This window comes from Diceros bicornis, chromosome 6 (assembly GCF_020826845.1).
Source record: "Diceros bicornis minor isolate mBicDic1 chromosome 6, mDicBic1.mat.cur, whole genome shotgun sequence".
NCBI classification, from domain to species: Eukaryota; Metazoa; Chordata; class Mammalia; order Perissodactyla; family Rhinocerotidae; genus Diceros; species Diceros bicornis.
In genome coordinates, this window is record NC_080745.1 from 43328365 (window position 1) to 43354964 (window position 26600).

Below are 26600 nucleotides of genomic sequence, written 5' to 3' on the forward strand. Positions count from 1 at the left end.
TCCTCCTCTATGTCCTCCCCACCTCCTCCATTGTCTTTGTCAGGTTTTGGTATGAAGATAATTCTAACCTCAAAAATGAGTTAAGAAGAGTTCTTTCCTCTACTATTTCTGGAAGAGATATGTATAATTGGTTGTATTTATTCATGAAATGTTAGATAGAATTTTCCAGTGAAAACATCTGGGCATGCAGATTTTTTTCCCAGAATTTTTTAGCAACAAATTCAACTTCTTAAACAGTTATAGGATTATCAGGTTATCTGTTTAAACATGGGTAAGTTTTGTTAGTTTTTAGTTTTTGAGGAATTGGCCCATTTCTGCAGGGCCTGTAGTGATATCTCCTTTTTTATACACGAAAATGATAATCTTTGCCTTCTATCTTTTTTCCTTCATCAGTTTTGCTTCACATTTATCAAGGATCCAGATTTTGGTTTCACTGATTTTCTGTATTGGTTTTCTGTTTTCAATTTTATTGATTTCTCTTCTTTATTATTTCTTTTCTGCTTGATTGACGCTTTTTTCCTCTACTGGCTTACTAAGGTTTAAACTTAGATTATTAATTTCAGATATTTTTTTCTAACATTAAGTTTTTAACGATAAAAACTTCCCTCCAGGGGCTGGCCTGGTGGCATAGTGATTAAGTTCGCATGCTCCACTTCAGCAGCCTGGCAGTCGCAGGTTTGGATCCCAGGTGTGGACCTACACACTGCTCATCAAGTCATGCTGTGGCGGTGTCCCACATACAAAATAGAGGAAGACTGGCACAGATGTTAGCTCAGGGCTAATCTTCCTCAAGCAAACAAAAAAGAGGAAGATTGGCGACAGATATTAGCTCAGGGACAATCTTCCTCACAAAAAATAAATAAACAAATAAAAATAAATAAATAAAAACAAAAACAAAAACTTCCCTCTTATCATTGGCTCCGCTGCACCACACAAATTTTCATGTGTTTCATCTTCATTTTTGTTTACTAAAAATCTTTTCTAATAACTGTTGAGACTTTCTTTGACCCATGGACTATTAGGATTGTGTTGTGTAATATCCATGTGTTTGGAGATTTTCCTGACATATTTGTATTTCTAATTGCTTGTTTAATACCATTATGGTCAGAGAACATATTTGTATGATTTCAATTAATTTAAATTTAAGGTTGCTGTATGACCCAGGATAGGTCCACCTTGGTGAATTCCCATGTGCACTTGAAAAGAATGACTATTCTGCTGCTTTGGGGTGGACTGTTCTATAAATGTCAATTAGATCCAGTTGGTTGATAGTGTTTTACTTTTGGTTCACCCTGTTTGTGGTCCAGTCAGCTTCTTGAAGTTACAGGTTTATATCTTGCCAAATTTGGGAAGTTTTCAGCCATTCTTTCTTCAAATGTTTGTTCAGCACTGTATCCTTCTCCTGTCCTTTAGGAACTCTGATGATATGTATATTAGAACTTTGGTCACCCCATAGGTCCTGGACATTTTGTTCATTTGTTTGCTCGTCTTTTTTTCTCTGTATTGTTCAGATTGGATAATTCGTATTGCTCTATCTTCAAGTTCACTGATTTTTCCATTGTCTCCTCTCCATTCTGCTATTAATTCCATCCAGTGAGATTTTAATTTTGGTTATTGTATAATTTAGTTCCAAAATTTCCATTTGTTTCTTCTTTATACCTTCCATTTCTTTCATGATTCTTTATATTTTAATATTTGTTTCAAGAATGTTTGCAATTGTTCACTTAAGCACTTTTATAATAGCTGTTTTGAAGTCTTGGACATATAATCTCAACATCCATTTCATCTTATTATTGGCATCTATTTATTATTATTTTCCACGCAAGTTGAGATTTACATGTTTGCTGAATAATTTTGGCAATAGTGTTGAAAGCATATATTTAGAGCCATGTAGTACTCAAAGATTCTATAAATATTTGTGTCATGAGGAGAAAAAAGAAACAGCCAAAGTCTGTCTTTTTGATGATTTACTAAGAATTCTTTTTGGAAGGTTGTAGTTTAGTGATTGAAACTGAAACAATATTATATTACTTATTAGGTATTTGATAATAAAGTATGCATCTTTAATTCTAGTATTGGAAAAGACTAAAGTCTCAAGACTAGCCCCTGAGACTTCAGTCTTTGTTTTAGCTTTATGCCATGTTTCCCCTGTGCAGGATAATTTGAAATCAGTCAGTTAATATCATACAATTTTTTTCATTATCAAGTATAATTATTTTTTTCTTCTATTGGTACAGTTATTTATCTTTAACATGGCACTACATACCTAAGTAAAAGATGAAATTCTTCCACTTGTAGAGAAGGAAAATAATGATTCCTTCTCTTCATACACAAGAACCACCAATTCTTCCCTTGTAAAGGGTGACAAGGAGCAGGAAGGGTGCCTAGAGCATGAGTGGTTTCTCTATTAGTTTTGCTAACTCATTTAAAATTTCCCCTGCGTCTGTGTAGTTAGAAATTGATACTCAGAACTCAGAATAGGTTTTTTGTGACCACAAGGCATCCACAAATTTTGCTAGGATGGTGGTGACAATTCTTTAGGAGGAGCAAGGTCTTCTACCCGCCCAATTAAAAGAAAGAAAAAAAAAAAAGAAACTAAAAACAAGCAAACCAAAAAGAAAAGAAATGAAAGAAGTTGCCTCCAACTGACACAAACATGTCTGCCCATTGAGATGCAAACACCTTTACCGTTTAGTGTGCTCTCGGCCTCTTGGTTCTACGGTCTCAGATTCAAGTTCTAGTTCTGCCAGTTCCCAGCTACGCAACCTTGTTCTCTGGACTGCTTGCTAAACTCTGTGATAGCGGTCCTAAGACCCCCCTGCAGGAGTTTCTCTGAGGTTCAATAACGTATGTTAAAGATTAGAACCAAACATAGTGCCTAGCACACAGAGTTGGCAATAAATAAATAAATAGATATCCTTCTTTTTCTCCTTCCAAGAAGCAATTCTATTTATTCTCAAACAAAAGTTAGCACATTTAAAATTGCTCCAAGGAATAATTTCCAAGTTTCCTGTAATAACTCATTTCAATTTTATCTAAGGAAAAAAAATCACAAAATCTAACTATATATGAGTAATGCCTATTTAATGTGGTTTTCATATTGACCAAAGTACCTCTTCTTATCAGGGAGAAGTAAGATATTTTGAGATATCCCAGTAATACTTATGGGTAAGATGAGATGAAACAGCTCCAACAATAAAAAAAAACCTAAATAAATGTGAACTACTTGACATTTTGGGGATGGATGGCACTGATAAGATTTTTAAATGAAATTAACATATCTTTGGCAAATTAATTATTAAGGGAACTTTAGCCTTGTTAAGTACTATTTGAAGTTTTACAACTTAGCAAATATATAAACTATATCTTTGCTATACCCAGGATAAAACCGTAATTTTCATTGAAGGAATTACAATAAAATTAGGAAATTTTGCTTAAGAACATTCATGTAGATGGTGGACTAAATTTTCTTTTCTTAGAGCGAAAAATAATGTACTTACTTTTAAGATTATGAAGTAACATATCTAGTAAAGTCATAAATTTTGAATATTGAATAACAGAAAAGTCCATTTCTCTAGCCCACAAAAATCCAGACACATAATAATCTAGTAGAATGGCTTCCTTTAAACAGGTTTGAAGATTTTTGAAATTTAAAAACTTTTCCAGTTTTCTGTAACAAAAAGAAAAATCCAGATATTAAAATCAGCTTAAATATTGAACAGTTCTTTTTCTAAGTTTTGAAAACACAGATTTTTTTGAATGAAAATTCTGTAATGCTCATAATCTAAAAATAGCCATAGTTGTATTAAAATCCTAAATCCAAAATAACATTCAAAAGAGAAACGGAGAGAGAGAGAGAGAAAACTCTTTTTGTTTTTTCCCTCCACTTCTTTATTCTTCCTCTATTTCTCCTCCTTCTCTCCCTCATCTGCTTCTTCCTTCTTCCATCTCTGAAGTATAGCAACTTTACTGGTATTTTTTTCTATGAAATGCAATGCCTTTTTCCATTTATACAGTTGAGTTTCTTTTATTTCTGACAATGTTCTGGAAATAGATTGTTAAATATTTGCTCTGTTTTCTTTCTTAAAGAATTCCAATTGTACACATTTTATTCCATTTTTCTATGGCTATAATTTTCTCTTTAACCTTCAAAATTTTTTTTCAAATTGATTTCCTTTCCATTTTATATGCTTTTCTCATTACAGTCTTCTGTGTCCCTTAGTGTTTTCAGCAGTGTTAATTCTCCCTTGGGCTGCTTATAAATTTCACCTCTGCAAGATTTTTCCTTTTTTATTTTTTATTTTTGTGTGTGTGTGTGAGGAAGACTAACCCTGAGCTAACATCCGTTGCCAATCCTCCTCTTTTTGCTGAGGAAGACTGGCCCTGGGCTGACATCTGTGCCATCTTCCTCTACTTTTTGCCACAGCATGGCTCGATGAGTAGTGAGTCAGTCCGTGCCCGGGATCCGAACCTGCGAACCCCAGGCGGCTGAAGTGGAGCACACAAACTTAACCGCTACGCCACCAGGCTTGTCCCTCTACACTTTTTTTTTTTTTACATGTTTTATCACCCTTTATTTCTTAGTATCTCTTCCTTGAGTTTTTATATCTTGGTTTTATGCTCTTGTTGTGATTGCTTTATAAGTTTTTTTAATTCATGATAAATATTTGACCATAGTTTTTGGTCTGCTCATAGCTATATTTTTCTGGTGTATTTTCTTTGCCTGTCAGTCCTTTTTCCTATTCTTCAAATATTTTCTTTTTCTTGCAATGTCTTTGTATGCATATTCTTTGTTCAGTACTGAAACTTGGCCATGTTACAAGCTATTTTCTGTATGAAATAAGTTTGCGTCAATTATTCTAGTTTATACTCTTTTTTCAATGAGTGGGGAAAAAGAAAAAAAGTAAGAGAGTTTCTCTTTCCTATTATATAACCAATCTATTTCTTGTAAATATGGGAAGTATCTGGTCCAAGCCTGTACATCCTGGTCCTGCTGTTGTAAACAAAGGTTCTTGGAATAGCACTTCAGGATTTCCTCCTCACCTGGGAGAATAAGTATATTTTTTAGCTCATTCTAAGATCTTCAACTATGTGTATCTTACTTGTCCTTTTTCCTGCCCTTCTGCTTGATCTATAATGCTTCTGGCAGTCATCCTCGCATTTTGTGGTTTGGGTTTTGAGCATTCTCCTTGTTCGGACAAAGATGGAATTGGTACTTCCTTGTTGCTTATATATTATTTCTGAGGAAGTGTGTGTGTGACAACTTTATACTGCCATTTAACAAAAAACAGAAGTCCTTATTATTCATGATTTTGAAATCAACTATATGATCCGAATAATAAATACAGCAGGATTAAACAAGTTTGGGAACAGGTAAAACTGAAGTTATGTTTAACTAACTCTCTAACATCCATTCAGTATAGTGGTATCAGGACAGACCTCAACCTCAAAGTGAGCTCTGATTCTTCTAAGCCAGTCATGGTGATCTCATCTCCCTTCCTGTAATGCCATTTAGTAAATAGCATTCTCTATAATAATTATTGGTCTATGGTGGGCACTCTTCTAAATTGTTCTAATTAATTAATAACTAATGGTGAGGTTCATTTTCTTCTGTGGAACAAAAATACAAGAGTAAATAAGTAGCTCTGATTGCTACTGGCAGCCATCTTATAACCATAAGAAAAATCAGCCCTAAGATTAAGCCTCATTTTTTGATACTATTGAGGCCTTGAGTCAGCCAATACTGGGATCAATCTATCTCTCAACATCTTGTTATGTGATATTTTACATATACATATGTATGTGTGTGTATACTATTTTTAAGTCAATATGATCAGTTTTCTGTGTTATATGCAACTAAAAGCATCCTGATACATTTTTTCAAGCCCACAACTCAACTGGTGAATGTAGATATGAATAGACAGGCACACTAGGGGAGGGGAGATTACCTTACTATCCAGGCATCTTTAATTTGCAGTGGATATCAGTCAGCAAGACTTATTTTTCAATGTTTAATGTATGATATAATTTGTTCTTAAATGGAAGTCAGTAAGAAAACTTATAGAGTAATAAAAACTTGTGGTATTTTAATGGGCTCAACAAATAGGCCAATGGAATAGGTAGAAAGCCCAGAAACAGATCCAATATATTGGGAAGTTGGTATATGACAGAGGTAGTATTTCAAATCAGTGAGGGAAGTATGAACTCTTCAAAAACGGTGCTGGCAGAATTGGTTATCCATATAGAAAATAAAATACTACCTCACCCAATACATTAAAATAAAATCAGGTGGATTAACTAAAACAACAACCCAAATTAGTATTTTATTCTGTAATTACATTCTTTTGACTTCCTAAATTTTCCTGATGTTGCTAAGGAAAAGTCTGAGGCCTGTCTGATTATTTTCCTCTCTAGGTGACTTACTTTATCCCAGAGATAAGGTAATACATGAAGTTTTATTCCATTAAAATATTAAAATCAAAGCTTTTATTTTATGAAGCTTAAGTTATTTTTTCTGATTCACTATGTTGAATGTATATTCTAACATCTTCTAATTGCTTTAATCTGCATTTTGTATAAGTTTTCTTAAATTTATTTCCCACATTACTGACCTGATTTTCAGCAAGATAAATTCTACATTGGTTTTATTCTTTACCCTTAGTTTCTTGCCTTAGTTCTAAAAGCTTCTTATTTACATATTTTATCATCTCTTTAATCTCTCGTTTTGCAGAATCAACGCCCTCTTTAATCATCAGCTTTTGCCTCACATTTTCTTCTGTTTACAGCAGTTATCTTCCTTCTAAGTGTACTCTTCATCTGTGATACTATGTTGGTTTTTTTTTAATTAAATATTTGACCTGAATAGTTGCATGTGTTCTTAGCTTTTCATTTTTATTTTTTCATTGTTTAATTGTATATGAATGAAGACAACTATTTGCCTAAGAATATTTTGGTGAAATCTCTTTGAGATCCCTCCACCTTTGCTCTCCCTGCACCCCCTCCCTGGCCCCTCCATCAACTTCCTTAGTACCATTTGAATCTTAATCTTCAACTTGAACCGTATGGCTAAATATTTACCATTTCTATTCTTTGTTCAGTCATTTCATTCCAAAGGAGATTATACAGGGAGGCATTTGGAGCAGATGCTGCTCAGGTTTGAATGTAAAGTTTCCATGCATTTTACCGGCAAATTCGTAGGCTTTTCCTCAGTGGATAAGGGGAGACGGAACAGGGGAGAGGAGAGAGGTGGCCACAGCTGTAGTGTGAGAGAATGCAGGGAAAGGGAAAGATGCTTAACAGTGGTTTAGGAAGTTTTGCTACAGTGATAGATGATGTAACCATCTACTTTGTCTCACCAAGATTTTCTGTAAAAATATTACACTGTTCTTGCACCCTCTTGAAATTGGAGTGCATTTTATTTTTTAAATATGATGACATGTGGAAATAAGCCTTAAGGCAAGAGCTGAACAGTTCATGGAAGCCCAGTTATAGAAAGGTTATTAAAAGATCTCTCAGTGTTAGTTTTATGCTTAAATAGTTATTTTCAATTTCGTCCATATCCTTTTTTCAAAAAGGATTTTGGGGGCTGGCCCAGTGGCGCAGGCGGTTAAGTGTGCACGCTCCGCTGCAGCAGCCCGGGGTTCGCCAGTTCAGATCCCGGGCGCGCACCTCTTGGCAAGCCATGCTGTGGTGGCGTCCCATATAAAGTGGAGGAAGATGGGCGTGGATGTTAGCTCAGGGGCAGTCTTCCTCAGCAAAAAGAGGAGGATTGGCAGATGTTAGCTCAGGGCCGATCTTCCTCACAAAAAAAAAAAAAAGGATTTTGGTGAATCTGTGAATAAAATCAGGGTTATATTAAAACATGAATGATTGATAGTAGTTAGGAGATCATGAGAAATGGACCCAGACATTTAACTTTGCTTGAAGTGTACTCCAGACATACGTTTTAATGATACTCTAATGTTTCATTCGGTTGGCTGCTTTCATGGAGCATAATTTTTAATTTTAAAAGGTAGAAAATGTGCTGATTTCCTATAATTTATTTAAATAGGTTTATAGCTTTGCAGACTATATGATTTGGGCATACTTCTGTCACTTGGTGACAGGATACCTAAATTATATTTCTGCCATTTTGAAAGGGATATAATCCTCGTTTACAATAATGCTATTTTAAATGGAAGGTGAACGACTGATTGCAAATGTTTCAGGATTACTGTTACAAAAATCATATAAAGAACCTCAAGAAAATTGTTTTGCAAAGAAATGGCTCCTGACATAACACTGGTGTCATCCATCCAAAACTGATGTCCTAAAATTTGAGATTATTTCAAGTGAATTCTATTAATGAGATGGTCTGAAAGGTCAACCTGCCGTTGAACCTAGTTATTTCTATACTGCTAACTTCCGTACCACCCTCTGTATCATTTACGTTGTCCTAGACTTCATTTCCTTTTTTTTTTTTTGTGAGGAAGATCAGCCCTGAGCTAACATCCATGTCAATCCTCCTCTTTTTGCCGAGGAAGACCAGCTCTGAGCTAACATCTATTGCCAATCCTCCTCCTTTTTTTTCCCCAAATCCCCAGTAGATAGTTTTATGTCATACTTGCACATCCTTCTAGTTGCTGTATGTGGGACGGCGCCTCAGCATGGCCTGATAAGCGGTGCGTCAGTGAGCGCCCAGGAACCGAACCCAGGCTGCCAGTAGTGGAGCGCACGCACTTAACCGCTAAGCCACAGGGCCGGCCCCAAGACTTCACCTCTTAAAGATTAAAAATACTTTTAGAATTTAGATATTTAACACCAAAGGAAGTCAATAAATGAAAAAGAAAAGATTGTCACACAAGGTACAATACACAGTACAACTTAAGATGTAAGAAATAAACAAAAGGCATTTGTTTGCCATAACTTTTATTTAATATTAATTGCACTTAATATAACATCTTTTAATATTTAACACAAATAAATTATAAGCTATATTAAATATCTGTCACTTGCATTGTATTATTTTGCCTAGGATTAAATACCTATTTTTTGCATTTCAATGTTCAACAATATTTGGGGCTACCTAGAAATGGAAAATAATATTTTACTTAAAGCATAAATAATCAGTGATATTAATATAATGAATGCATCTTACTAATCAATTCTGACACTAAGAATCAGAATTCCCAATGAGCATTCACTTCTATAAAAATGGTAAGATCACCATGAAATATTGTCTAAAATCTGTGAAATTTTTAATTGACTGACTAATACTTATAAAGATGCAGTTAGTAAGCAGTACGGCCAAATCACGGATCATCGGGATTTTTAGCAGGATTTGCAGGCACTGGAGGTGAAGAGTATCTTGGGAAGGGGCCTGTCCGTGTCATTCGCCTGCTGTTAACATGGCTTCCCTCCTCAGTTTTCTCTTCCGGCCAGTACATCTGTCATATTTACTTCTCAGTAGTAAATCGCCTCTATTCCATAACATTTGTAAGATTTGCAAACGATAACCGCTGACAGAGTCATTTTCTATTTGTCCATTATGGTCCATAATGCCCTGCTTACATCCAAGGACTGGCCTGCAGAGACCTTACACTGGGACATTACGGTCCAGAACATCACATCACCCCCACTCTCCACACATTATGGCCAATTCGGCTTCCATTATTAGAGTGAGATAATTTCTAAAATGAGTGATTACTAAAAACTCCTTTTAGGAATCTGTCTTGTTGGATATATCTGACTAGAGTTCTAAGTAAAAGATGTACTGTAGAAATAAATGGCTTTAAGAGTGAGATGTACATATATTAGAATTGTTGCCTATAAATTCAGTTATAGTCACATTTTTAAGCAAAATGTATGAAATCAGAGTACTCCGTATAGTTTCATATCCAATAAAAATGACAGATAGATGGCTAATATTTAAGATTTCCAAAATAATTAAATGTATTGACTAGTAATGTTATAGAAAACATAACATTCTTGTTATGATGAGACAGAAGGCCCTTTAGGTTCTTGTGCAAATTGACAGTCAGTTTTATGAACGAAAGAGAAAAGTAGAAGATGGCACAGGCTGAAGACTGATTTTAATAATAAATCCCTATTCTTGGTTAATATTAACAAGTTGGTTTGAAATGCATTTTTCCTATAAAGAAGACGGCTGAGTAGTGCAAAAAGTCAGTTGTTTGAGAATGTTTGTGTTCCAAAGTCTGAATATATATAACTCTGCACAATATAGCAACAAATATTGTGAAAAAAAGTTTAAAATATGTAATAAAATATCATGGTCATTTATAGATGCAGAACTAGAACTGTTCTCTATTTGCTTGTAATATTAAAATGCTTACCGTTGAACTCCATCTACGTCCTCTGCTAGCATTTCAGTGATTTGGGCAACTGAAAGAAAATCTGGAGATAGAATCTTCTCATGCTCCTGGAAGTCAACATCTCTCTACCAAAAAAAAAAAAAAAAAAAAAGTGGAATGAGTTATTTCTATCACATGTTTTACATATTAATCCTAATAATATCAAAATTTGTCCTTTTGTCCTTACTATGATTTAGTCGCTATCAGGAAAAAAAATTCAAAATCACAGTCTTCTAGATAATCATTTTTCTTTTCTGTTTTTAGCTAATGGTACCTCTCTTCTGAAAAGTCAAATAACTACTCAATCTGTCTTCTGTGCGTATTTACAACTGGGTGATGGTTTTCAATTAGAAAATTTTTTTAAATATCTACATATTTCTCATTGAACTTGGGGCTCAAGAGAAGGCAAAGACAAGGAAGTAAGACTTGCTAGCCCCAAGAAGCTTAACATCTACTGGGACGAACAAACCAAGGTGACTTTAAAACAAGAAAATAAGATACTAAGTGAGTCATAATAAATGTGGCATTTAATCTAAAATAAAGAACAAGGACAGGGATAGGACAAAGAAAATCTACAGGGAGGAGTTCCAGAGTGGATTTTGTGAGATCTGACCTGGATAATGCCCCAGGTGAATTATCAGCAACACCAAAGTTATGAAGACAGAACAGTTGGATACTGGTTCTGTAAATATGAAGTAGCTCACAATGGTGCTTAGGGTACATGTGGGGCATTAGTTGGACCTAGGTGGGATGTGGGCATCAGGAATATATTGTGGAAGGTTTTAAATTTAATAATTCAATAAATATTTACTGAGTGCTTACAAGATGTAAGATATTGTTCCAGGGACCATAAATATTTTAGACCCTGGCTGGTTGAAGAATGACAGGCTGAGGAGTTGGTTCTTGATAATACAGACAACAGGAAACTCATGAAGTTTTTGAGCAGTGAAATGACAAGATAAAACTGTGCTTTAAGAAAGAGTAATGTGTTGCAGGGTGAGGGAAACACAAGAGCAGAGAAAGGATGCAGAGGAAGAGTTAAATGAAAAGGTCATTCAAACAGTTCAGGAATGAGGCATTGGGCTGAACTGGGCCCCTAGCACTGTGCATGAAAAGAAAGGGGTGAATGCAACATATTATATAGAGGGGACTAAAAGAGGGAAGAATGAGTGGAGATTCTGAGCTTCTGAAATAGGTGACTGGAAGAAAAAGATGATGATGCTCAGGGTCTCCAACAGCACATATGCCACTTTTGTGTGAACCAGACAAAGGCATTCTCTGGGTGGAGGAAACGCTAACAGGGCTTTTCCCGAGGCTGACACAGCGCTGTGCCCAAGTGCATGGCTTGTGAATATAGTTTCAGCTCCTGTTCAACCCTCAGACAAATCCTTTTGTTCAGAGTACCAACTCTCGTTACACCAATAGAAATAAGAGTTTTGGAAGATGATGCTAGTTTTAAGAAGGCAAGATGAGTTTGGTTTCAGTGGTTGAGTTTAAGGTGAAGTATGCATACCAAGGAAGAAATGTTTAGAGGTTAATTAGACATGCTAGAGTCAGAAAGGTCAACTTTAAAGATGTTGGTTTAGGAGTCAGCTGCAAGTATGAGAATGGATGAAACTACCCAAAGCCAGAGCATGAGGAGAAGAGCTGTGACTGGGGAATGGAAGGGGAGACTCAGAAACAGAGTAAGACAGCAGCAGCTCCACAAAAAATCTAGGATTGTGAGATTTGGGGGACAAAGGGGGCAAATGTTTTCAATTCAACAAATAGTTATTGATCCTTCCATGTGAATGGGCCCTAATAAATAAGAACAGCAAGGAAATGCTTTGCTAGAGTTAACCAGATCGCATCCCAAATTTTCCTTATTCCTTTTCAAGAGTAGAAAAACCTCAAAGCTAAAACTTGTTGGTAATGGTAATCAGCTTAATGTTTTTAATGTAATATTAGGTTATTATATTTTTATTTTTGAAAATCTAGTTTGAAATAAAATATGCTACTTTATTAGCTACCTTTTGTAATCTAGGGTTAGCAAATTAACCAGATTATAAACTCAATATGAAAAAACTATTTTAGTACCTTAAATAATAACTTACACCTAGTAGGCACTCATATATTTGTAAAATGAATTAAAGGCACTCAGTTTTTAGATAGGATAGTATTTTAGTCCATAATATATGACTATATATTTGTTTAAATGTTTGTCGCTTATATAAATTTTTTTATTATTAGTAATAAACTATAGTTATTTCTGCACTGTCAATCCCATTAGATTGTAAATTCCTCAGGGACACTTATGCAATCTTCTACTTGTTTTTAGAATTCTGCAGATCCTAGTTATATACATAGGTTGTTAATAGACTGTCTGAATTCATCTCCATCTCATGATGACATTGTTAGATGATGGAGCCTGATGAAAAGCAGGACTTAGACTTGGAGATCTCATGATGGTTTGACTACTGATTAATTTTGTGACTTACAGAAAGTCATTTGAACCTAAATTTGGAATCAAGTTAAAAAATGATTTTGAGATGTTTTAATACACACAAGATTGCTATCATTATTAATAACGAATAAAGATAAACATGAAAGGTAAATTATACAGACATTCAGATCAATTTTATTTGATTTGAAAAATCTCTAGATAGGAGAAAATAGGTCACAAAAGAACAGTATGAAAGAGAATACAATAATCTTAAGCTTTTGTACAATAATAATTCTAGCTAAGATGCCTAATATTAGTGCCTCATTTTTTACTAAAACTTGATGGCTTAAGATAATCATCTTGTATGTAGGAAGGTTTGCCTCTGGGTTTTTTTGTTTTAAGTTGAATTCCTGGATCTATTTTAAACTAGAGCTCTTTTCTGTTTGTTTACACACTGCCTTGCACTAGAAAGGATATAAGATGGTTAAAAATCTTTAATCTCTCAACACATACATTCTGATTTGTAAAAATTAAAGATACAATAAAAAATTAGTGAATAGGCTAATAAAAAATGTGGATATGTAATTGTGGCTTTCTCTGTAAAATTATATCTCCGACTAGGAAAATATGTAAGCTGAACTGCGCTGTAACTCATTTTACTCCACCACCTGGTGGCTTTTATTCTACCAGCAATAAAATTGTACGCCCAATATTATTTGCCAGATAATCTGTTATCTGAATTTTTTCTCTAATGTCACCTAAACTGTCCACATTTGAATACATGTCTTTCTTTTAGAATTTAAGCTTTTGGGGGCATCTTTGTATCTATTGCTGGTAGTGTCTTAAAAGATTCTTAATAAATGTTCATTAAAAGAAATAACACATTTCACCCAGGATTACTAAAGAAGGGTTTCAAAGTCATAGAGAACATAAACTGGTCTACAATTTCCACACTTTGAAAGGCTATCTTCAAGCCTGAAAATAAATGAATTTTAGAGCAGCAGTGCTATGTTGAGCCATACTGGAGACTGAGTCAAAAGGAAAAATCAGTAATACGGATCCTATCTTTATTTAAAATTTTGATCTGTTGTGGATTTTTTGCATTAATTTTTATTTTTTAAAGTATTGCATTGAAATATAGTGTATCTTGACTAATGAATTTTTTGGCACCTTTTAAATTTTGTGCCCAAGGAGTGCCTCGCTCACCTGACTAAAATCCTGGCCACTCTGAGGAGCCAATTTAAGAAACAGAAAAATACAAAAATAAAAAAAAATAGATGAGAGAAGGATAAGTAAAAGCTAGAGCTAGTTCTTTCAAATACTGAATACAACAGGCAAATCTTTGGCAAATGTGATTAAAGAATAAATAAAAAAATAAATATATGCCACACTAAATGGAAATACATTTGAAAATTATAAGAAAATGGGTGATTTCCTAGGAAAATATAAGTTAACAAAATTGATATGGGGTAAAGGAGAAAATGAATCTCACTAAACATGAAATAGACTGGAAGTCTACTTTTTAAAAAGTCACCATGCCCAGATGGTTTTATACTTGACGTTCTACCCAACAATCAAGAACACATAAATTCTGCTAGCCTAATAATTCAAACTGTAGATAATTCATTTTTAAGAAGCCAGCATAGTCTATATACAAAAACCTGAATTAGCACAAAAAGAAAATTATAAACCAAAACCATTAATGAATTCAGATGCAAAAATTCTAATTAAAATATATTTTAGAAAACTGAATCCAGCAGTGTACTAAAAGAATAATAAGCTATCATTATGACCAAATAAGGTTAATTTCAGAAATGCAAGGATGGGTCATCATTAACAATTCTAACATACTTTTTATGTCAAATTAAATGATAAAAATGATATGATTATATAAATAAATACTAAATAGCCATTTGCTAGAATTCAGCAGCAAAACTCTCAGTAAAATACGCATAGAAAAAGAATAGCGAGGGGCCGGCCTGGTGGCATAGTGGTTAAATTCGCACGCTCCACTTAGGTGGCCGGTGGTTCACGGGTTCGGATCCCAGGCACCGACCTATACACTGCCTGTTAAGCCATGCTGTGGTGGCACCCCACATATAAATAATAGAGGAAAACTGGCACAGATGTTAGCTCAGGGATAATCTTCCTCAAGCAAAAAGAGGAATATTGGCAATGGATGTTAGCTCAGGGCCAATCATCCTCACCAAAAAAGGAATAGCTATACATGAAAAAGATTATTTGCCAAAACATCGTATTGAATGGTGAAATACTGAAGTCATTCTTATGAAAACCAGGAACTAAAAAGGGATTCTGGCTAGTAACATTATTGTAATTCAACACACTATAGAGGTTCTAACTAATACAATAAGAAAACTAAATATGTGGCTTAAATATTAGAGATGAGGAAATTAAAAAAAATCTTTATTTGAAGAATGCATGGTTGCATACCTAAGAAATTGGACATTGTACTAACATGCTTTGAGCCAATAAGAAATTTGATAAGACAGTTACATATAAATATATAAAGGCCAATTGCTTTTCTCTATATTAGAAGCTAATTAGAAATGGAAATGGAAAACTTGATTAAACTATACTTGGTTATAATTATAATAAAAAAGGTATAGGACCTAAAGAAATTGTCAACTTTATCACAAGTTTAATAACAAGTTTGATAGAAGAGATTTATTGGAAACTTTCAAATTAAAAAAATTAAATCCTTCCACATTATAAATGTAATGCAATGACAATCTCAAATCTCAGTTGTATCATGGAACTTTACAAAATAATTTTTTAAAGTTCTTATGGAAGAATACATACATTTTGAAAAAGAAAAAGAATGAGAGAGATATTCCTAATTAGATATTCAAGTTAAATATAAAATGGTATGGCATTGACACAAGAATGAACAAACTGCTCAGTGGAAAAGAATAGAGAATTCAAACATTTACACACATATAAAACATATATATATATAAATTTTTGGAAATTAAAAACTACATATACATGTATACATACATATACATTTATAAATACATATATATACACATATATATACATACGCACACACACACTCATATATATATATATGAATGATTGGATTCTCTTTTCTGTTCCACTATTTTGTCCATTCACGTGCCCATTCATGTATATATATAATGTGATAGTGGCAGTCAGTCCATTCTCAATGGGAAGAAAGAGGATGGTTTATTAAGCAAACAAAGCTGACATAATTGATGGTTCATGTCTACAAGAAAACAAAATTAGATCCTCGTTTCAAATATACAAAATATATCTATCCAAAATTAATTTTAGCTGTGTTAAAGACCTAACTTTATTAAAACTTTAAATATTAGAAAAAGATTGAAGATTGTGCAACCTGAAAGGGAGGCTAGAGGGGAGAGAAGAAGTAGGACTTTCAAAATAAGACAGGAAACCCAAAGACCAATAGTAAGAAGAAAGACAAACCCAAATGTGTGTCCATATCTCCACACGCAAAGCCAGTATTCCCAGCGGTTCTAAGTGTCTGATAAATAATACTACTGTACATTAAAATTCTGAGTACTTGCTAGTACTCAAAAATTAGTACTTTTTTCTCAACAGTATTTTAAGCAATTTTTTGGCATCCTCCTCATAACCCTGCACAGGTTGAGCTACACTATGTGCTGTGAAGGGCTTCAATAAATACATCTTGAGTGATATTGAAACTGCAGGAATCGGATCATCTTCCTGCTCAAGTCGAGCCCTAAGTGTTTCTGTCTAACCTGCCAATGATGAGGTACGGGCTGTTTTTAAGGACAGTAGGGACCACCTCATGTAGAGAGAATTGTCTATGGCCTCCTTCTGGACATGTTGAGGATCTCTGAGACAAGCGACATCATCTTTCCTCTCAAGATTATGTTAAGTGTCTTCCTGTTCTGATAATGTCCTGAAGGCATTGAGTAAATGTCATCTATTGGATGTGGCAACACTAAAAGACATTATTCAGAAGAAGCAATTGGGAAATAATTATTTACACTTTCTTTTAGGTCTCTGATGTGAGTTGAAGTCTATAGTCCTTTTAAGTTTACTACTTAAATGATTCTATTTCCCAAATAGTATTTTTGAAGATATTAAGAGAGTCAGTTTATGAACAAACTACTAATAAAAGACTGATGATTGAATTCTAAGTATTTATTTATAAATTAATTTGTAAACATTTATAACCTCTTTTCACTTACAGATCTGTACATAGCAAATATTTATTTTCAGATTTTTGTCACTTTTCTCTGGTCTTGTGCATTTATACAGATATCTGCCAAAAGTTTAGACTTATCTTTTAGAGGGAGGCATTTACTTTCATGTTACTAAAGAAACCGGAATGCTGAATTTAGAAAGTTGGCAAGAAGAGTTTATGCAACGTCACAGAAAAAATATTTTCATGGACCTGCATCTCATGTCTGCTTGTTCACAGTATCTCATAGAGTAGATTTGGGTCCACGATAACTACCTTTCCTGGCATACATCAGACCACCTATGATTTTAATTAGCTGGTCTCATATTTTATTGAGTGCCTACTATGTGACTGGGATAACTGGTTGTTTTTATTCTATGTATTGGCCACCATCAACAAATGGGAAACCTCAGACTGTTGGAAGCTTAAGCTTGATTTCCGATAGACTTGGCAAGAAAAGAAATATTTCACTACTGCTTGGCTCAGGTGACTAGATGGTCTACTGGCTAAGTCAATTTGGATACAGAATTTATTAGAAATAACACCATAAGGGACTAGGTCTTGGGGGACCAACTCTGGAAAGAATCTGATCTCAGAAGAACCTTTCAGTATCTAACTGAAAAGCTGTAGCCTTGGAAACAGAGACTCTGAGACAGATATTTTTGCCATCTTTTTCATCTAACCCCTGAAACCCACTGTCGGCACAAATGGGTGGCAGGCAGGACTTGTCATTCTAATGAACGACACAGCTCTACCGATCAACCGTCTTCTCCGTGAACTACAGGAACTCTGCTTTCATTAGAATGGAAAATGGAGTTTCCACCATGCAGTGTGTTAACCTGTTAATCTTAGCAAATGAGCACAGCTGAATACAAATTCCAACTTGATTTCTTCAGTTTGCTACTAACTAAAAGACTGAGCATATCCTGAATTGCTTGTCATGGGAAATACCTGTTCCTCCAAGAAGTTAACAAATGTGTCTGCTGACAGTGCTAAAATGGCAGATAATCATCTAAGGTCTGTAACTAGCTCATTCATCTCGCTCATTCATTATAAAATGTGTTTTTTCCCCCTGGAGCATGGCACATCTTTGCATCTTTAAAAAAATTATAGGTTATGTTTTCTTTTTGATGTGCACATTAATTAACCCCAAATTATCAGTCTTAGGACATTATCTACATAGTTAAGTATATGTAAGTGTACACTGACAATTGTATATTCTCATAAGTAAGCTTTTGTATATATTTAAATAACACGATCTAATTGGGAAATTTCCTATGCCACTTTTGGAATTGAATTACTTACATTAGAGACCACAAGGGAGTAACTGGCTTAGTAACCAGTTTATCACATTAAAATGTATTTTTAATGTATACTAATTTCAAAAAGCTCATAGGAGAGTCAGCATGCTTTTATTGTCTGCATAGAGTTTTGGGAAGAACCTGGATTGGGAACGACTTGTATATCTCTGAGCAAAGCACTGAATTATTGGCTCTGTGTTTCTTCCTTTATAAAATGAAGCATTTATAAAATTGCAGCTAATTCTTCTGCACAAAGAATGTTTTTTAACTAATAAGAAGTTGAGCATGGCAAAGTTAATTATATTATTATTCACCTTCAGGGTCTTAAAAAACTGAAGAAAAAACATCATAGAACAACATGATGGACTCAGTGTGTGAATATTCAAACATTTTTTAGTAATATCTGGCACAACATATATGTTTTTAATTAAAATTTCGGGATACTAAGCTTATGAGTAGTAATTACCTGGAACCTATTTATTATTGAGAGCTGATGTTGGGAGGGGCCTAAAGGTAACAAATCTTTATTTTACACAGGAAACCACTGGGGCCCAAGGAGGTTAAATAACTTTCCTAAAGACAAGTTGATGATGAGCAGCTAAGCCACAACCAGAAGGTCGATTTTCCAGACTCTCCTCCTTTGTCTTGTCTCCTATCATGTATTTATTTTTTGAAACGTCAAAATAATGAGGGAAACACCAAGCCCCAGCCTTCACATATTAATCAATCCACTACCAATAAAGAGTTATTATTCCATGACACCTTTTAGGCAATTGGAAGTGTGATCATTGCAAAAGAATCAGTAGCAATTTCCAAAAGCGACTGGTTCCTTTTACATTGCGAGAGCCCTTTTTAAGAGCAGAGAATCCGGGGAGAAGCGCGTAGCTGTGAGGTCTTTTGGGCGTGGAACCGCCCAAAGGAGGAATTTTTACAGTTTATACGTAGCTGGCACCACGGGTGGCACGCCGGGCGATGCCTCCGGGACCCCCGCGCCGCCCTGGGGACCCCTGGCCCGTCCCGTGCTTGCTCCTAACCTCGCCGGCTCCCCCCGCCGCGCAGCCGCCGGGCCGGGTCCTGGGCGCACCGCGGGGACAGGCTTCGGCCACGGGGCAGGCGCTCGGGGGCTGCGGGCACCGGGAAGGGGCGGCGTACCTCCGACTCGGGCGTGGTTGCCGCCGGAGTCATCGCCGCGGGGGTCGTCAGCCCGGGAGTCGTCCCCGCAGACGCCGCCATGATGTCGCCCGACTGTAGCGGCCCCTCGTCGCCTAGGCAACCAGGGCGGAGCCGGGGTCGCTGGGCTGGGGAACTGGTCCCAAGAGGAAGCTGCTCCCGGGCCCCGAGCCTGGGCCCCATCGGGGAGAGGGCGGGAGCCGGCCGGGGGAGCAGGAGACCCGGGCAAGGCCGCTGCGGGGGGCGCTCTGCTGGGAAGGGCCCTAGCGGGGCTTTGACTCATCGGGTAGAGACAGACTCGTTCCTTTTAGTAAGAGTGAAAACAGGAGAGGCGGGAGGAAGCAGTATAAATAACAGCAATTTAAATGAACTATTATATTTGGAAGTGTATAACGCTAACACATGGCAGGATCTCAATTGATCTCAAATATTGAAGTGAGATATGCTATTGGAACTTGACCATTGATTGATATTTGATATTAAGGAATTGTAATTTTAAGGTGTTTCGATGTTGTTTTCATGTTTAGAAGGAAAAGAGTGTTCTTATCTTTTAGAGATACATACTGAAAGATTGTGATGATAAAATGATATAATGTCTGCGATTTACTCTAAAATAATGGGGAGGGGCACAGGTGATGAGTGGAGGTATAGTAGACGAATCGAGATGGGGGTGGTCATTATACTATTCTTTTTATTTTTATATGTTTGAAATTTTCCATAATAAAAACATTTAAAAACGATATATTTAGTGGCAGTAGGAGTAGTCTTTTCAGGATGATAATATCTGCTTTGAAAATGAAATGTACAGTACTTTGCTTGTATTTACCTGCATGGGAGTTGCTATGCAGGAAGCTTACAGTAAAAATTAGACGTTAAGTACTTCAGTTTCCCATCTGTAAAATGAGATAATAACAGCGTCTGCCTCGTAACATTACTGTGAGGATTTAACATGTTAATATATGAGAATGTTTAGAACAGTGTCTGGCACCTATAAGTGTTAGGAATTATTAGGATTAGGATTAGTTTGCATTATGTTTCTCCTGATTGTAGTCCATCCTGTACACAGCTGCCAGGATAATTTCTCATCATGGACCTCTTCTTATATTTACCCATTGCCTTTCAGATCAGTTTGAATACTTTAGTCTTACATAACCTCGTGATAAATGTGCCTTTCCTTCAAAGTGTCTCATAGTTCAAATTATGCACACAATTTGTGGTCACCTTGTGTCTCTAGTTTTGTATATGTTTGGTCAATCTTTCAAGTGGATTATAGTCTTTTCTGTGATATTTTCACTCCTGAAGAAACTGGTTTAGTTCTTAATACAGAGTACTCATTCAACAATGTGTTTATGACTTCCAACCCCATTTAAAAAGGACTACTTTAGAACTTCCTCAATTAGTGAAAATAAAATCAATTTTTAGTGATTGCCAGAGTTAATACAAGAGCTACCACCTTACAAACTCATTACAATGCTTAATTATTTGATTGGTTCCTTCTGATCGCTACTTCAAAGAAATTGAAGATAGCAAGTCACCTTCTGCTGGGTACGAACTCTACTCATTCTTTAAATTCAGCGTGTGGTAAAGTGCTAAAGCATTTATTTCTCTAAACTGCAGTTCTGGTTTCCTCAAAGATTTGATTTATTTTTCTAGTTTTTAATTGTTCTGCCATTTCTTTGACAAGCTTTAGGTTTTCTGTGCCCCTTTCTTGGACCCCATGACTAGATGGAGAACTCCATTAAAGATGGAATCAATTTTAACAGTGACGGAAGGGTTACCTCAGGGAGGGGGGAAATTGTTTTGTAGGAATTCCAATTTTACTGTATTTAATGTTATAATTTATTGGAGAAGTCAATTTTGAGGAGGTAATTTAATTTTATGGGGCACAAATTTTTTTACCCAGTAAGGAGTGCTGTTGAAAACACATTAGTTTGAAGGTTACTTTTAATTTGCACAAGTTGAAGCTGATTTTAGCCTCCCACTTCTTTTGTAGGGGGGTGCCAACAAGGAAGACAAACCTCGGTAGGTGATATGCTTTCTTACTTAGAAAGGTCAGTTAAGTCTTCCTTATAAGGTCTCTTTTGAAGATAAAGGCTTCTAACTGAAGGCTGCAAGATTCCATTTGTTATCTTAGTTTATTGTTTTAGGGCTGGAAGAGAAAGGGAAACAGATGGGTCTTGTAGTTTACAATTATTTTTCAAAAAGACCTCTGACTTTTATCACATCACAGTGAAATATGGGGTAGCTTGATACTATTACAGTATTTGATCAACTGGATTGGCCTCTGTTCTAATGAAAGTACCCCAACCTACACATCTATAAACCTGTGAGTAACACATTTTACAAATGGAATCAGATTTTTCTTGAAGGGGGCATTTTCATAATTTTACCTATTCAAGTATGGGATGTTTAAAATAAACCATACTTTTAAATACCAGAGAAACATAAGGGCTAGATAATTCTATGACAGATATTGATGGTCTAGTGTGGCAGTATATGGTAATGAACCCTGACGGTGTGATTTCAGCTGTCTTCTTAGGGTGGGGAAACATTTCTACTCCACTTTTCATGGTTCCTGTATTACTTGCTCATTTTAAGTATGAATGAATTTCTTTAATAATAAAAGAAATAATGTCATTAATGCGATTACTGACATATTAGTAGTTCAAACACTGTGATTCCTGAGGTCTTCAATCTATTAAGTAACACCCGTGATAGTCTTAAGTGGATCAAGCTGGAAAAGTTCCAATTTGTCCTTAAAATGGTACTGAGAGACCACCAAGTTCTGAGATGGCATTTAGATAACACATTAGCCTTGAAATGCATTAAAATTGTTAGATGTAGAAATAAAAAATATAAAAAGCATTTTAGTTTGTGAGTAATTGCCTTCACTCTTTGTTATACATTTAATTTTTAGCAAATAAAGTATTCCAATTTCTAACCAATTTTGAAATATATTTAGTTTTCTTAACCTTTACCTAATCCTCAAATCTGGTCTTCTCATTTCAATCAAGTGCCTTAATCTGCTCAAGTCATATGTGAGAACATTTTAAAGTCTTACCATAATAAAACACATTTACGAGATGACATAGCAAGTCTACTGTAGTAGAATGCATTCTAAGACTGACTAATTATTATTGGGGGCGGGATGATTTCCAATACACAGTTGGTACAATTTTGACATTGTTTATGTCATACTGCAACTCGTCTTCAAAACTCTTTACTCTCCCATTGTGGGTATATCTGTTTTTCTCTCTTTCTCCAGATATTCCCTTTACAGTGGACCCTTATGCTCTTCAGATGAAAATTCTCTTTTTCTCAAGTCAGAAAATACTCTCTTTTCCTAATCCAGAGACCTCTTTAAGATAGTTTTGTAACTTGTTCCTTTTCTTCCTGATCAACTTATTGAAAAACTGGCCTCTTACTCATCATCTCTCCTTACTCATTCCATGCCCTGCAGTGTCTCTTACTTCCTTGCTCTCCTAAAGCTATCCTCTCAAGGGCTCCCACTGGGACGTGTCTTCCTTGGTGTGTGGACATTCTCTGTTTGCCCCTCATATCCACTCTACTGTCTCTGCTTGGCCTTGTGCCCTGGAAGGCTGACCCTTATGGACTCCATCATGTGGATTTGCCACATTCCTTGGCCTCTAACCTGCGATTGGGTTTGGCCAATGGGAACACCAGTAGGAGGTTGGAGGGTGGAAGAGTGAGGTCAGGGTCATTTATTCTCCCTGCTCCCTCCCTGCAGGATTGTAGCTTGGGAGTAGCAGGTTTCTACACCAAAGGTCTTGAAGGCCACAGCCCGTCCCTCAGCTTCTCCGCAGGTACAGGTCTCTTTAGGTTTTAGTAACCATCTCCTCTTGCTCCTTCAGACCTAGGAGTGCTGATGGTTGCCTCCAGCTGCTAGCCCCAGAAACCTTGTTGGTTTCTCTTATGTCTGCCCACGTGTTTATAAATAGCTCCTTTATTGAACTTTCCTCGGTTCCCACATTTGTACCATCTGTTTCCTGCTGGTACCTTGACTGATATCAGCAAAAACGAACTCCAAAACATTTAACACAGAAACTAAGTCTGGCTTGTTCAACACCATTGTAGTCCACCATTTAGTTGTGCGATGAGCAGTATTGTCTGTAAGTGACCTTGAACAATTATCTAGGCAATACTGCACTCCAACCCCAACCGTTCTCCACCTGGAGGGGCTGCACCCAATTTCAACTACTCTCAGAACTGATAGCAGGCGAGGGGGATTGTTACTATCCATGGGGCCTGTGCTATCTATGTCCTGCACAGCTGACTGTCCCAGACTACTTGTGTAAATTGCTGGCTCCCCAAATCCTAGCTTTCTGCTGCCAAGTAGCCTGTGTAGTGTCCCTGTTGATAAGATCTCTTTAAAACTTGCCCTATAAGAAGGCAAAATAACAGATCATCTGGGCCCTGGCATGCCTCTCCGGAGATGATGGGGATTGTCGGGGTGGGGAAGAGTGCCTTCCTCTTCTCTTCTTGCTGGTCCTGGCCTTGAAGTTTCGATCTTTCCTAGTAAAACCTTATCCCATGCCATGTGATGTGGTGGAATTCATCTGGAAGCCGGGAGGGACACACCAGGCAGGGGAGGTTGCTTGTGAGGATGCATGTTGTTTACAGATTCACTTGTCCCAGCACATTTAGATTTATAATCTGTATTTGCACACAAATTAATTATTTTCATTTCTAAATTGTTCTTTAGTGTAGTATTTGCACTAGTATTTTCATCATTCCTTTTATGCTTCAGTGAACTACTTTTGAGTCATTGATCCCTATTTGTGGACTGGTAATTTAATGCAAAAAACAAGTTAACAGACCTAAGCAATGACGTACATATTAAGTGAAAATGCTTCAGCTAACAAAAAACTGCACCCTCTTTCCAGAATGTTAGCCAAGGCCGACTGACCCAAATTCCTCAAATGTAAGCAGAATCTTTAAACACATGATTTGAGTTAGCCTTAAAGAATTTTTGTAAAAATCAAAATTCCTCCTACATTTTACATTTGTGAAATATGTATGATCAAAATAGTTTCAGTGATTTTTTTTCCTTCTAAAACTGCCTAAAAGTGACTGGGTGCTAATTAATGGCAGGGGACTCCACTGCTCTTTGAATATATTTTCGAGAAAACATCCTGGGGGAGTCAGGGCAGTGCCTTGGCTGAGCAAGCATAGCCCCCTTCTCTGCTCTACCTCCCACCCTACTCCACTTTTAAATCAAGCAAGTCTAATTTTACCTGTTTTACATAATAGCTTTCTTGTAAATTTTGTTAGAAGGAAGGATTTTGAGCTTTAAAAAGTTTGAAAGCAACTAGATAATCTCTAAGGAAACTTTATCTCTGAAAATTCTATTACAGTATAATTTCCCAAAGCATTCATTGTCTGAAACACTCACTTGGACAAGTGCACGGTATTACTGTTATTAAACATTTCTAATGTATATGCATGTTTATGATTCTAGGGAAGTAACATAACAACATTAACTCACTTAATCATCAGAATCCACTCTCATGGTATTCCATACAGCCTTGCTTTTGATCAAGGAAATTATTTCACAGCAAAAGAAGTGTAACAGTGGGCTCATTGCTCATGGAATTCACTGGTCTTATCATGTTCCCCCCATCCTGAAGTAGATGGCTTGATGGAATAGTGGGATGGCCTTTGTTTGTTTGTTTGTTTTGTTTTTTTGCTGAGGAAGATTTGCCCTGAGCTAACATCCACTGCCAATCATTCTCTTTATTTTTTGCTTGAGGAAGATTAGCCCTGAGTTAATGTCTGTGCCAGTCTTCCTCTGTTTTGTATGTGGGACACCACCACAGCATGGCTGGTGAGTGGAGTAGGTCGGTGCCCGGGATCTGAACCTGAAAACCTGTGTCACCGAAGTGGAGCACATGGAACTTTAACCACAAGGCCACAGGAATGGCCTTTTAAAGACTCAGTTACGGGCCGGCCCTGTGGCTTAGCAGTTAAGTGCGCGCACTCCGCTACTGGTGGCCCAGGTACGGATCCCAGGTGCGTACCGATGCACCGCTTCTCCGGCCATGCTGAGGCCGCGTCCCACGTACAGCAACTAGAAGGATGTGCATCTATGACATACAACTATCTACTGGGGCTTTGGGGAAAAAAGAGGAGGAGGATTGGCAATAGATGTTAGCTCAGAGCTGGTCTTTCTCAGCAAAAAGAGGAGGATTAGCATGGACATTAGCTCAGGGCTGATCTTCCTCACAAAAAAAAACAAAAACAAACAAAAAAAAACAGTTATAGCGTCAGCTAGGTGGTACTACCTGGCAGGGCTGGGACAAGGTTCTCCAGCAGGCTGTGTATTCTCTGAATCAGCATCCAATATATGGTGCTGTTTCTTCTATAGCCAAGATTCAAGGGTCCAGGAATTAGGAGTGGAAATAGGGTTGGCACCACTCACTGTTACTACCCTAATGACCCACTAGCAAAATTTTTGCTTCCTGTTCCCATGACCTTATGCTCTGCTGGCCCAGAGGTCTTTGTCCCAGAGGGAGGAATGCTTCTACCAGGAAACACAACAATGATCCCATTGAACTGGAAGTTCAGACTGCCACAGACCACTTTGGGTTTCTCATGCCCCTGAATCAACAGGCAAAGAAGGGAGTTATGGCATTGGCTGGGGTGATTGATCCTGACTACCAAGGGGAAATTGGGCTACTATTCCATAATGGAGGTCAAGAGGAGTATGTCTGGTATATAGGAGACCCCTTAGGACCTCTCTTAGTACTACCATGCCATGTGATTAAGGTCAATGGAAAACTACAACAACCCAATCCAGGCAGGACTACTAATGGCCCAGACCCTTCAGGAATGAAGGTTTAGGTTAACCCACCAGGTAAAGAACCACAACCAGCTGAGGTGCATGCTGAAGGCAAAGGGAATATATGATGGGTAGTGGAAGAAGGTAGTTATAAATACTATGACCACTGACCAGTTACAGAAACAAAAACTGTAATTGTCATGAGTATTTTCTCCTTCTTTTGTTATGAATACGTTTGTGTGTGTATGTGTGTGTGTGTTTTCCTCTCTTATTCTCCTATGTAACATAAAATGTACTGACTTTATATCATAGTATTTGGGTATAGAAGATCAAGGAGAAGACTAAA

General features: G+C 36.5%; 1 protein-coding gene across 1 annotated transcript in view; it reads right to left on the reverse strand.

Moving 5' to 3' along the window:
- The window catches only part of CABCOCO1 (ciliary associated calcium binding coiled-coil 1), a 115454-nt gene extending 95936 nt beyond the window's left edge, over window positions 1-19518 (reverse strand). Inside the window, exons 1-3 of the mRNA XM_058542672.1 lie at window positions 19438-19518; window positions 10332-10435; window positions 3501-3670 (exon numbers count right to left, since the gene is read on the reverse strand). Coding sequence (XP_058398655.1) covers window positions 3501-3670; window positions 10332-10435; window positions 19438-19518 — 355 coding nt within the window. The remainder of the gene's footprint in view (window positions 1-3500; window positions 3671-10331; window positions 10436-19437) is intronic.
- Window positions 19519-26600: the final 7082 nt, after the last annotated feature.